The sequence below is a fragment of the Saccoglossus kowalevskii genome, chromosome 18 (assembly GCF_978046115.1).
Source record: "Saccoglossus kowalevskii chromosome 18, keSacKowa6.1, whole genome shotgun sequence".
NCBI classification, from domain to species: domain Eukaryota; kingdom Metazoa; phylum Hemichordata; class Enteropneusta; family Harrimaniidae; genus Saccoglossus; species Saccoglossus kowalevskii.
Window position 1 is genome coordinate 19232370 of NC_140658.1, and position 13831 is coordinate 19246200.

The 13831-nt window shown below is 33.8% G+C and overlaps 3 protein-coding genes across 3 annotated transcripts; all 3 read right to left on the bottom strand.

Moving 5' to 3' along the window:
* Window positions 1-90: 90 nt before the first annotated feature.
* On the bottom strand, window positions 91-1602 carry LOC146731652 (enoyl-[acyl-carrier-protein] reductase, mitochondrial-like). The gene is made up of 2 exons (XM_085492890.1): window positions 1481-1602; window positions 91-772 (listed from the first exon to the last, which is right to left on the bottom strand). The coding sequence occupies exons 1-2, from the start codon at window positions 1527-1529 to the stop codon at window positions 603-605; spliced, it is 219 nt and encodes a 72-aa protein (XP_085349016.1). The 5' UTR covers window positions 1530-1602; the 3' UTR covers window positions 91-602.
* Window positions 1603-3110: 1508 nt separating this feature from the next.
* On the bottom strand, window positions 3111-8113 carry LOC102803511 (enoyl-[acyl-carrier-protein] reductase, mitochondrial-like). The gene is made up of 6 exons (XM_085493292.1): window positions 8097-8113; window positions 7392-7522; window positions 7050-7193; window positions 4453-4555; window positions 4201-4303; window positions 3111-3155 (listed from the first exon to the last, which is right to left on the bottom strand). The coding sequence occupies exons 1-6, from the start codon at window positions 8111-8113 to the stop codon at window positions 3111-3113; spliced, it is 543 nt and encodes a 180-aa protein (XP_085349418.1).
* A 118-nt stretch (window positions 8114-8231) lies between these two features.
* LOC146731653 (enoyl-[acyl-carrier-protein] reductase, mitochondrial-like) lies at window positions 8232-13139 on the bottom strand. The gene is made up of 2 exons (XM_085493293.1): window positions 12970-13139; window positions 8232-8406 (listed from the first exon to the last, which is right to left on the bottom strand). Exons 1-2 carry the CDS (start codon window positions 13125-13127, stop codon window positions 8232-8234), a joined length of 333 nt encoding a protein of 110 aa, XP_085349419.1. The 5' UTR covers window positions 13128-13139.
* Window positions 13140-13831: the final 692 nt, after the last annotated feature.

Consider the following 13831-nt stretch of genomic DNA (forward strand, 5'->3'; position numbering starts at 1 on the left):
TGTATATCCCAATTTCATTTAACTTCCTCTGTCAGTCACAAATAAGACCCCCCCCCCCAAACATATACTCAGTCTAGGATGACCTCAGAATAAATTAATTAAAAAAAGAATGATATTTCATCTTTTTATTCATGAGATTTATTTTACAAATGTGATCACATTCTTTAGAGGTTATACATGGAAAGTAAAACATTGAAATAAAAGTTTGAAATAAAAGTAAATAATATTTATTTATATAGAAACCAAAATGGCTGCCTATTGGCCATATTGGATTAAATATTCCAACAAATGAAAGTTCATGTATTCTATTTCTACCAATTTTTATTGAAGTCATATCAACAAAGACAAGGATAATTCTGTGAAGACAAATAGTGAAATGAATGGGAACATTATTAATGATCTTCATTTTGAGATGTTTTGTGTTTGGGAGGTTTTGCTAAAACACACTACAGTTTCATTTGTTATAGTTTTACACTAGGTAACAACTGCACAAATTACAGCAAAAGCATAATTTTACCTGTCAATCAATAAATGTTTATCACCATGGTTTCTAAAGCCATGGTTTTATGCATATTATCAAATAAGTGTAGGCATAGAAACGGTTACAATGATTCCATGGATAGAATCTGTTTTTCTGTGCTGTAGGGTCCAATGGTGGTTTCAATTGCTGATTTGTAGTCCATAAGTGGTACCATTCGATGTCTCGGTAGTTTCAACTTTCCCTTTTTACTCCAGCCACATAATTCTGATATCATTGCTTGGGCTTCATCAGCTGTGAACAATAATCATAATTAATCAGCATCACATGACCATGTTGATCAAGCTGATTGGTTGTTGTTTATCCAGGTGCTGTCCTGAACAGTTAATATGAGAAAGCGCCCTCTACAGCCAGTATATAGGCAACTTTCCTGAAAGTCAAAGATACAGCGTTTCACATGCGAGGGCATGTTGTTTTGGGGTGTAACGTAAACTTGCATGTGCGATATTCTGCTTCTTGGTGTACCAATCGTTGTCACAAAAATAAAATTCCCTTCCATCGACTAACAGAAAACTGACATGTTTGTATTTTCAGCTATGACAAAGCAGGATTATTTTTGCACTCCAGTCTTGCTACTTCCAGGAAAGTGGTCTATATAATTCTATAGAAATAGAGGGTGCTATCTACTATCATTTGACACACGGAATAAAAATAAAACACATTTGTAGAAAGATTAGTTATCACTGGGTTTTATTTTGGCTAGTCTCTCTGATAAGTGAAATCTAGTAAAATACAGTAAAACACCATGTTACACTAGAAAATCTAAGAATTAAAAAACGCAGTTGATATGGTCCAATATCAATATAGTGAAATTGAATGCTTTTACACTACAAGTCCTAAAATTAAAATCATGTTTCAGGGAGAAATAAATCATGTTTGAATTTTTATACTTATATGAAAACTGACATGTTGACAGATTCTAAAAAAAGTCACTGTACTCACATTTTCCATTTTTATCTTGACATCCAGTAACCCACAACTTTGATATCATTAAATATCAATAATCCAGTCAGCAAGGTGATTGGTTGCCGTGACATCCCACCATAGGTTACCATGGTACCACCATGTCTGTGGTTTAAAGAAATAGATAATTTGGAGTGTGTGTGCACTGATTCTATATTTTCAAATACTATAAAGATTTCATAAAGTGATATCAGCTTTACCCATATTATAATGGATTGTTTGTACTTTATAAATACCCACTCTGGATATTTCATCAAAGTTATAGCATACCCATGTTATAATGGTTTGTTCCTACTTCACAAATACCCACTCTGGATATCTCATCAAAGTGATACTTGTAGTAGCTTTACCCATATTATAATGGTTTGTTCCTACTTTATAAATACCCACTCTAGATATTTCATCAAAATGATAGCAGCTTTACCCATATTATAATGGTTTGTTCCTACTTTATAAATACCCACTCTAGATATTACATCAAAGTGATAGCAGCTTTACCCATATTATAATGGTTTGTTCCTACTTTATAAATACCCACTCTGGATATCTCATCAAAGTGATACTTGTAGTAGCTTTACCCATATTATAATGGTTTGTTCCTACTTTATAAATACCCACTCTAGATATTTCATCAAAGTGATAGCAGCTTTACCCATATTATAATGGTTTGTTCCTACTTTATAAATACCCACTCTGGATATTTCATCAAAGTGATAGCAGCTTTACCCATATTATAATGGTTTGTTCCTACTTTTTAAATACTTACTCTGGATATTTCATCAAAGTGATAGCAACTTTACCCATATTATAATGGTTTGTTCCTACTTTTTAAATACTTACTCTAGATATTTCATCAAAGTGATAGCAACTTTACCCATAATATAATGGTTTGTTCCTACTTTTTAAATACTTACTCTAGATATTTCATCAAAGTGATAGCAGCTTTACCCATAATATAATGGATTGTTCCTACTTTTTAAATACTTACTCTAGATATTTCATCAAAGTGATAGCAGCTTTACCCATAATATAATGGTTTGTTCCTACTTTTTAAATACTTATTCTAGATATTTCATCAAAGTGATAGCAACTTTACCCATAATATAATGGTTTGTTCCTACTTTTTAAATACTTACTCTGGATATTTCATCAAAGTGATAGCAGCTTTACCCATATTATAATGGTTTGTTCCTACTTTTTAAATACTTACTCTAGATATTTCATCAAAGTGATAGCAACTTTACCCATATTATAATGGTTTGTTCCTACTTTTTAAATACTTACCTTAGATATTTCATCAAAGTGATAGCAGCTTTACCCATATTATAATGGTTTGTTCCTACTTTATAAATACCCACTCTGGATATTTCATCAAAGTGATAGCAGCTTTACCCATATTATAATGGTTTGTTCCTACTTTTTAAATACTTACTCTAGATATTTCATCAAAGTGATAGCAGCTTTACCCATATTATAATGGTTTGTTCCTACTTTATAAATACTCACTCTGGATATTTCATCAAAGTGATAGCAGCTTTACCCATATTATAATGGTTTGTTCCTACTTTTTAAATACTCACTCTAGATATTTCATCAAAGTGATGGTAGCTTAACCACCAACAGCATTCAAGGCAAGTCTGGGTTTGCCATGGTCCTTAAAAACAAACGCAAATATTTAAAGATCAATCAGTGATTCTGTCCAAACTGTTCTTCATTTAAACAGAAATACAACAAACAGTAAATATTAAGAAATATTTCTATTCCCTGTTTTTTTTGTTTTTGCATTATTGAGCTAAACTGAATAGGCATGAATGTTTTTTTATAAACATTTATAATCCTTTCATTAAGGTAGCGAGAAGGGAAAAACTAGATAAAATTTTTTTTTTTAAAAAAATTCGGATTATAAAACATTGTGTACTTTCTTTATCTTTGGTCCAAATTTACTATGTGCGATGCATTTGTTGTGTAATTACAGTTTATTCCCGGAAATCTAGTTGTAGGTGAGCACGTCCTTCATGCATATTATGTTGAGTGACAGACTGAAGACAAAGGATTTAATTTGCATACTCATTTGTTGACCATCCAGCTTTATTATATCCTGTGTAATCTATAAGTAGTGTCCGTTACGTAATCGAAACACAGACAAACATTACGCTATAGTATTTCAAGCTTTTCTCGGTATTTTAATAACCTAATATATCATGGGAAGGAGTTATAAGATGAAACAAACTGGCCGCCGAAAAATGTCCGACGCCGTTAAAAGATATCTAAATGAAAGTGACCTGGGCTCATATCACAGTTGAATACGAGCCAAATCGACAGTAACAACAAAAGTTCTGCGCAAAAAATTGTCCTGAGTGATTGTGACAAATGATGGTTGAAAACAAGTTGAAGTAAACACAATCCATCCACAAATGAATACCATCAGTGTAGCATTTGACACATCATGACAATTTCCCTGCTACCTGACAATGAATATGTCATATAACATTTTAAATGTTCACCACCAAACTGAACAATTATTTTAAATACACTGACAGCATTTATGTTTGGTAGTGCTTGAGAGAAAGATAAAGAGATTCAGCGGTAATGTGTATTAGCAACTTTCTACTCTTGGCATTAAATAAACTCCACAGAAAGACACAACTTTGAGTTTGTCTGAATTTTAGAAATCTCATTATCTGTTGGAGTATTCTCACCTCTAACAGCTGTTTAATATCTCCTTTTTGAGCTGAGAAATCACTAATAACTTCTGTAGCACCAAGGTCTTTGAGATGTTGACAAACATCATCAAAATCTGACCTGTGTAACAAATAATTTATTCACATTAATTATCTCATCAGATGAATGTACTGATAGATTTCATTCAAAACTATTACATCATCTGACCACACCCACTATTAGCTGCATTCTGTATAACCACATCACATACATGGACAATTGTTACTTACGCTTGACTGACTATATTGATAGTTTTTATTCCCCTAGCTGCAGCTATCTGTATAGCAGCCTGACCACACCCACTATTAGCTGCATTTTGTATAACCACATCACCTAAAAAAGAATTAGAAATTTGTGTGACATAAAACAGATGGTATTATATATCACATCGTTGTTTGTAAACATCAATGAAGTCAATGTTTGTAAACAAGGTGTCTGCTTTCAACTCTACATCAATGAAGTCACTGTATTGACCAAGTAGAGTCATCACAATACAGGTGTGTATGTCCTAATATGGTAGTCAGTAAACAGATGATATTGACCAAGTAGAGTCATCACAATACAGGTGTGTATGTCCTAATATGGTAGTCAGTAAACAGATGATATTGACCAAGTAGAGTCATCACAATACAGGTGTGTATGACCTAATATGGTAGTCAGTAAACAGATGATATTGACCAAGTAGAGTCATCACAATACAGGTGTGTATGTCCTAATCTGGTAGTCAGTAAATAGATGATATTGACCAAGTAGAGTCATCACAATACAGGTGTGTATGTCCTAATATGGTAGTCAGTAAACAGATGATATTGACCAAGTAGAGTCATCACAATACAGGTGTGTATGTCCTAATATGGTAGTCATTAAACAGATGACATTGACCAAGTAGAGTCATCACAATACAGGTGTGTATGTCCTAATATGGTAGTCAGTAAACAGATGATATTGACCAAGTAGAGTCATCACAATACAGGTGTGTATGACCTAATATGGTAGTCAGTAAACAGATGATATTGACCAAGTAGAGTCATCACAATACAGGTGTGTATGTCCTAATATGGTAGTCAGTAAATAGATGATATTGACCAAGTAGAGTCATCACAATACAGGTGTGTATGTCCTAATATGGTAGTCAGTAAACAGATGATATTGACCAAGTAGAGTCATCACAATACAGGTGTGTATGTCCTAATATGGTAGTCATTAAACAGATGACATTGACCAAGTAGAGTCATCACAATACAGGTGTGTATGTCCTAATATGGTAGTCAGTAAACAGATGATATTGACCAAGTAGAGTCATCACAATACAGGTGTGTATGTCCTAATATGGTAGTCAGTAAACAGATGATATTGACCAAGTAGAGTCATCACAATACAGGTGTGTATGTCCTAATATGGTAGTCAGTAAACAGATGATATTGACCAAGTAGAGTCATCACAATACAGGTGTGTATGTCCTAATATGGTAGTCAGTAAATAGATGATATTGACCAAGTAGAGTCATCACAATACAGGTGTGTATGTCCTAATATGGTAGTCAGTAAACAGATGATATTGACCAAGTAGAGTCATCACAATACAGGTGTGTATGTCCTAATATGGTAGTCATTAAACAGATGATATTGACCAAGTAGAGTCATCACAATACAGGTGTGTATGTCCTAATATGGTAGTCAGTAAACAGATGATATTGACCAAGTAGAGTCATCACAATACAGGTGTGTATGTCCTAATATGGTAGTCAGTAAATAGATGATATTGACCAAGTAGAGTCATCACAATACAGGTGTGTATGTCCTAATATGGTAGTCAGTAAATAGATGATATTGACCAAGTAGAGTCATCACAATATAGGTGTGTATGTCCTAATATGGTAGTCAGTAAATAGATGATATTGACCAAGTAGAGTCATCACAATACAGGTGTGTATGTCCTAATATGGTAGTCAGTAAACAGGTGATATTGACCAAGTAGAGTCATCACAATACAGGTGTGTATGTCCTAATATAGTAGTCAGTAAACAGATGATATTGACCAAGTAGAGTCATCACAATATAGGTGTGTATGTCCTGATATGGTAGTCAGTAAATAGATGATATTGACCAAGTAGAGTCATCACAATACAGGTGTGTATGTCCTAATATGGTAGTCAGGAAACAGATGATATTGACCAAGTAGAGTCATCACAATACAGGTGTGTATGTCCTAATATGGTAGTCAGTAAATAGATGATATTGACCAAGTAGAGTCATCACAATACAGGTGTGTATGTCCTAATATGTTAGTCAGTAAACAGATGATATTGACCAAGTAGAGTCATCACAATACAGGTGTGTATGTCCTAATATGGTAGTCAGTAAACAGATGATATTGACCAAGTAGAGTCATCACAATACAGGTGTGTATGTCCTAATATGGTAGTCAGTAAACAGATGATATTGACCAAGTAGAGTCATCACAATACATGTGTGTATGCCCTAATATGGTAGTCAGTAAACAGAATATATTGACCAAGTAGAGTCATCACAATACAGGTGTGTATGTCCTAATATGGTAGTCAGTAAACAGATGATATTGACCAAGTAGAGTCATCACAATACAGGTGTGTATGTCCTAATATGGTAGTCAGTAAACAGATGATATTGACCAAGTAGAGTCATCACAATACAGGTGTGTATGTCCTAATATGGTAGTCAGTAAACAGATGATATTGACCAAGTAGAGTCATCACAATACAGGTGGGTATGTCTTAATATGGTAGTCAGTAAACAGATGATACTGTTTGGTTGTGGGAATCACATAGAAATGGTGTATCAGTTGTTACCTGCTTCTAACCTGGCAAAGTCTTTTAACATTCTGTAAGCTGTACAATTATTTACTCTTAAAGTTGCTGCGAATAAAGTAGGTGTCCCTGGCAGTATTTTCAACCAGTCGTTCTCATTCTGTACTGTATGGCTACACCATGTACCTGAAATAAAACATATAAAGAACATCTCTCTGTAATTTACTGTGAATTGGATCATTAAAATATGACTTAGTTTGAGCACAGACACACCTCCCTGTGTATGTAAGATTATCTGCTACTAATAAAGTAAATATGGTATTTTGATGAATAACAGACCTCAGCATTACTACAGCAGTTTTGTCAAAGTGTTTATATACTTACCTATGCCATTTACACCAGGAATTACAACATCACCAGGCAACAGTTTTGTCACTTGTTTTCCAATTTCTTGTACTACACCAACTCCTTCAAAGCCTCCCACAGCCGGCAAAGATGGCTTGATTGGGTATACACTTGGAAAATAATAATACAAAGGTGAATCAGATCAGGATGGAATTGAACTTGACATTTGTGACATTTGATGATACCGAGAGTTATATTGTGGTAGTTTTGGGTTTAAATTCACTGTCAAAAACTTGAATATTCACCAAGTTTTAATTTATCATAAAAATTCTAAATTTTCGCCCACTCTAAAATGTTGGTCACATGATTATTTGGCAGATTTTTATAATTTATTGGTTCCTAAAATTTTTACCGATTATAGAATTTAAAATTCCATCTGATTTTCATCTAAAAAAACACACTAGTTATGAAAAGCAATCCATTGGGGTAACATGAAGCCATTTGTTACCGAAATTGGAGAAAATTAATCACATTTTGCAGTGTATGTACATTGTCATATAGAATACTCTAATAATATTTGTCAAATTTCCTGTTGCTAGCAGACACGACACAGACCTACACAGTCTCCACACATTATCTGTAATAGGTTATTAGGGTGGTGGTCAAATTATGAAATTTCACAAAATCTGAGTTAGCACACGATAAGCAAATTCCATAAATTTTACCATTCACTGTGTAACAGACCTGCTTACAGAGCACATATTTTGTGACTTTATCTGGAAAAACAATCACACATATGAAAAATAACACCTACATAATATCCTATGCAGAAGTGAGTATTCCTAATATTATTTTGGTTACATCTGAATATTTCAGCATTTAATTGCACCCAGTTTTGAAATCACTTATCAAGGATAAAAGTGATATCAGAAAATACTTAAAAGATGTCAAACCTTGTATTGTGTTAATATCAGCAGGATTGACAGGAGCTGCAATCATCTTGACAAGAACTGAATTTTCATCCACAATGTAGGGTAATGTGATTGCAGTTTTTCTGCAAAGTAAACACATAATATAATACATTGAGACATTCCTATAATGTCATTGATGTTTAAATAGATGTGTTATACCAAGGATTTATAAGATAAGGGTATACAACTTTGATATCAATCCACACAAGATTAGATCTTATACATGTATTCACCAAGATGGTTAAATTAAAATGATAATCGAAATAGTTGAACACATGATTAGATCTTATACATGTACTCACCAAGATGGTTAAATTAAAATGATAGTAAAAATAGTGGCAGAGCTCCAGAAGGAGTACCTACACTTTATGCAATTTTTTTTAAAATTATGCTAATTTATTCATGACATAGCAGTTTCTGTGCTCATGAATATTCATTAATTTGTGGGTCAATACATTTTAAAAGGGGCGATATATTATTTTTGGGGGAAGAGTTAGAAAGGGGGATCAGTAATCATTAGGGGGTCAATACAAAAGAAGGGACCCATTTGGAGAGCAGCCATGCTCCTCGTGTCTGTTGTTGCACGTGACCTACAGCTGTCAACTGTGTTCGTTCTTCGACTGTGTTCGTTCTTCGACGACTTCGACTGGCTTCCATGTGGGGTAGTATTCTTGTGTTCTGTTTTCCTGACTTGAGTTTTATGATTTTAACGTCTTTCATGCCTTTTGAAGGAGTGTCCAATCCGTGATTCGAACTTGCGATCTTTGAGTTCCCAGCGCACTGTCTTGTCCACTGTACCACGAGTGTCTTCACACAGGAGTTAGGATTTAAGTCCTATTCATAGGAGCACTGTCTTCACTAGCATTCAAAAATCTAACTAAACATACTGGATTCGAACCAGCAATCGCTCACATTGCTGACATAGTACAAATCATCTGAGCTATGTGGGTAGTCATGCAAATTAAATAATTTGTTGTCATATTTAGCTTTATTGCCAAATGGTGTTTGCGAGAAAAAGATGGGCAGGCAAGGGAATTGAATCCAGGTCCTCCTGATCACTATGTAGAGAACTGACCCACAAGACCACAATGGAATTGACTGGATGTGTTTGCATTTGATAAGACTATATAGTGTGTATATATATAGAAATACAACATATTTCTATTATTGAGTTACAATTGTCCAAAAAATTGCCAATTTTGTGTTTTTACTTGTGTAAACTATATGCATGCCATAACCTGTTAGTGTACATCTTGCCAATTGGGTGTTTGCCATTTGCGTTGCCCATACCTGACCTGACCCTAACCCTAATGCCAAGACACGTTCCTGTTTATAATTGCTCAATAATGATACTCTGTTGTGCACTGTCTGCGGGTAAGTTGCATTGATGTCAACTGATTAAACAAGTCGCTTTAAGTAATTTCCACTATTAACAAGTGGTTAAATTGTGACAATAAATGTGTGGACAAATATTTGAGATTAATTTTGGTGTAGACAACTCTCGTTTAATTATTTTACACCATTACAAGTTGTTAAATTGAGAGAATAAATGTCTCAACAAATATTTAATTCTTAGTTTGATGTAAACAACTCACGTTTGATTAATTCCCACAATTACAGGTTGTTAAATTGAAAGAATAAATGTGCGGACAAATATTTTAGACTTATTTTGGTGTAGACAGCTCTCGTTTAATTATTTTACACCATTACAAGTTGTTAAATTGAGAGAATAAGTGTGCGGACAAATATTTTAGACTTATTTTGGTGTAGACAGCTCTCGTTTGATTAATTCCCACAATTACAAGTTGTTAAATTGAGAGAATAAATGTGCGGGCAAATATTTTAGACTTATTTTGGTGTAGACAGCTCTTGTTTAATTATTTTACACCATTACAAGTTGTTAAATTGAGAGAATAAATGTGCAGACAAATATTTTAGACTTATTTTGGTGTAGACAGCTCTCGTTTAATTATTTTACACCATTACAAGTTGTTAAATTGAGAGAATAAATGTGCGGGCAAATATTTTAGACTTATTTTGGTGTAGACAGCTCTCGTTTAATTATTTTACACCATTACAAGTTGTTAAATTGAGAGAATAAATGTGCGGACAAATATTTTAGACTTATTTTGGTGTAGACAGCTCTCGTTTAATTATTTTACACCATTACAAGTTGTTAAATTGAGAGAATAAATGTGCGGACAAATATTTTAGACTTATTTTGGTGTAGACAACTCTCGTTTAATTATTTTACACCATTATAAGTTGTTAAATTGAGAGAATAAATGTATGGACTAATATTTGAGACTTATTTTGGTGTAAACAACTCGCGTTTGATTAATTCCCACAATTACAAGTTGTTAAATTGAGATACTAAATGTGTGGACAAATATTTTAGACTTATTTTGGTGTAGACAACTCTCATTTAATAATTTTACACCATTACAAGTTGTTAAATTGAGAGAATAAATGTATGGACAAGTATTTGAAACTTATTTTGGTGTAGACAACTCTCATTTGATTAATTCCAACAATTACAAGTTCTTAAATTGACAGAATGAATGTATGGACAAATATTTACCATTATATTTGGGAGTAAATAAATACCTGTTGTTTAATTAATTTCCACCTCTACAAGGTTGAGAGAATAAATGTGTCGACAAATATTTGATACTTATTTAGGTGTAAGAACTCGGGTTTGACCAACTTCCACCATTGCAAGTTGTTAAAATAATGAAATAAATATACTGGTATCATTGGATATTTGATTTAATTGTGAAACTTTCTAACAAAATGTTAACTGCTGGCTTCGAACCCTCAATCAACAATTCCGCAGACACAGTATAAATTCAACAACACCACAGAAGATATTCGTCTGTTGCCTGAATTGTTTTCGTAATATAGGGAACGCCATCGACACTTTAACAAAACTTACCTTGACTTGGTTCTTGTTTATCTCTTGTCACAATCTGGAAACTGTTGAACAAATTGCGCGTCGTCCAGTTAAAGACGTTAGTTATTTTATTATTTATTCATTCAGTTTTGTATGGTTGAGTTTTGTGAGGTTTATTATATTTTTGAGACGCTCTTTGTTTACTTGTTTACGGTTTGAGAGATTTCAGTTTATTTGATTTACGTTTTTAAGGTAGCTCTGAGCGGGACTCGAACCTACCGTCTTTTCAAGCTAATTTTGTTTTATTTTGATGGCACGCTTGTGTACCACGCCACGACGTTGGTCGTTAAGTGGTGTTCATTTTTCTAACTACTCCAGTGTTCCGATGAGTTGAACGGAAAAGCCAAAATGACTGCTGGTTTCTGATTGCTTCGGTTCTGGTGAGTGTGTATCTAGTGTGATTCGAACCCATGTCGTTTGTATTGGGCGTTTTTTTATTTCCCATGTTAGCTACGCCGTAATATGCAACCACTTCCCCGTTTTATTGTGATTTTGAGTGTTTAATGATGTCTTCCTCACCCGTCACGCCATGACCCAGTTTCAACCACACGGCCATTTTGCAACACAGTTCGTGACCCTCGGCGTCACCCGACTGACTATATGAGCGTTCTGTTCAACTGTTAAGCTAGGATTTATTACCGTTATTATCATTATATTGTCACGTGATTTGTTTTACCTTATGTGTAATGTCTTAAGTACATGTATCTTTATTGTAATTTGTATATACCAATTCGTATATACCGAAGAAACGACCCGGATTGAAGGTCATGTATTTTATGTCGTCACCAATTCGTGTGTAGGTACTGCTTCTAGATCTGTGCCAAAATAGTTGAACACAAGATTAGATTTTATACATGTATTCAGCAAGATGGTTAAATTAAAATGATAGTCGAAATAGTTGAACACATGATTAGATCTTATACATGTACTCACCAAGATGGTTAAATTAAAATGATAGTAAAAATAGTTGAACACATTATTAGATCTTAATCAACAATATTACCTGCTCATTAAAAACATATCAATGTTAAAGTATTAAGCAATGAAGGCGTTATTTAGTGTCCGACATTCAGAACTGAATCATAAAATGATATCAACTTCATTATGCTTGAAACTGTTTGACCAGTTAATAACACCATTATTGTATGGTGCTGAAATGTGGGCTGACGAGATATCAAATGACAACAATATGTTAGAACAAGTGTGTAGTCAGTTTTACCACTTTATACTTGGTGTCAGTAAACTGACACCAACTATTGGTGTAAGAGCAGAGTTAGGAAGATGTTAAATCTTAGGACTTTAAGTTCAAAGGAAAAATCTCCATGTCCCTCTCATTTAAAGTGTGGTGTAAAACAGGAGAATTGAAATATGACTGTCCATCTATAAATTAAATAAATTCTAAAATATTTAAATACAAACTCCCAATCAGGATAATTTTTTTTATTTTTCTCTTTTCAAAAAAAGACATTGGTAACGAAATGAACGCAAAGTTTGTTGTTTGTTTTAAATGCGTACAAACCTCATAAATTAAACCTCATTGGGTTGTCAACAAATGAATTCACATCGAGTGATTGTCCCCTGATCAAAAGCTACATTTATCCCCCGATCTAGTGAATTCTCCCGATTTGGAGATAATCTCTATTTCGTGGAAAAGTGCCCAAGTTACTGAATGTAAACAAGTTGACTTACTCACTGAACAACTTTGGATGGATCACCATATTCTGAATATTTCAACGCACATGGATTACTATACGCTCTCACATGAGATTGAATAACTACAGTGTGTGTACTTGAAATCATGCATCTCTCCACTAGGCATAATCCACACCTTGTGATCATGGGAGCGGCCATTTTGGATATGTGACCGGCGGTTGACCCCCGGTTGACCCTAAAGTTTTATGCCTTCCAGCTAACTGACGTGCGCATTGTATAAGCCTCACATCAAATGTAGTTTTAACCACAGGCAGTTAAAATACACATGGTGTCAAGATTTACCTAATCGCAAAACCGTAAAATCCACAAAACCAATCGAATCCACTTCGTGACTGCTGACCTCCACCAGGGAGAATGGTTAGCGCCGCTAACGTCGGTATATTTATTTATTTATTAACACACAACATCGCCCGGAGCAGAAAAGGATTACAAATCAGATATTAGTAAAAGAAAAATAATTACGTAAAAACTAAAGAAACAAAAAGCATAAAGAAATAAAAAAGATAAAAATTTGAATACAAGGAATGTGTTACTGGCTTAGTTTATGTAGGTGCTGCTGTCTTGTATTAAAACAGTTTTTTAAATATTGTGCTAAAGGAATAGACATTTTCTCGTCACTTGGTAATGATATGAATTTATTTTCATTACTAAATTTGTCAAAATTTGGTATACATTTATTAGCAAAAATGTAAAGTTTTAATCTTATTTCATTATAATGAGGACAATTTATGACAAAATGTTGTTCATCTTCAACGTGGTCACTGTCGCACATATTGCAGACTCTGTCTTTAAAATCCAATCCTGTATGCCGGCCTGTTTCAATTTTCAGACAGTGGTTGCCA

Bases quoted from the DNA above. Each gene is read 5' to 3' on its own strand.
- LOC146731653 (XM_085493293.1), bottom strand. From the start codon at position 13,127: ATGGCCGCTCCCATGATCACAAGGTGTGGATTATGCCTAGTGGAGAGA. The intron at 8,407-12,969 runs GTGAGTAAGTCA...TTTACTTTGCAG, and splicing joins GATCCATCCAAAGTTGTTCA to AAAAACTGCAATCACATTAC.
- LOC146731652 (XM_085492890.1), bottom strand. From the start codon at position 1,529: ATGATATCAAAGTTGTGGGTTACTGGATGTCAAGATAAAAATGGAAAA. The intron at 773-1,480 runs GTGAGTACAGTG...TATTGTTCACAG, and splicing joins TCAAGATAAAAATGGAAAAT to CTGATGAAGCCCAAGCAATG.
- LOC102803511 (XM_085493292.1), bottom strand. The intron at 4,556-7,049 runs GTAACAACTGAT...ATTCTTTTTTAG, and splicing joins CTTTGCCAGGTTAGAAGCAG to GTGATGTGGTTATACAAAAT. The intron at 3,156-4,200 runs GTGAGAATACTC...TTTGTTTTTAAG, and splicing joins ATATTAAACAGCTGTTAGAG to GACCATGGCAAACCCAGACT.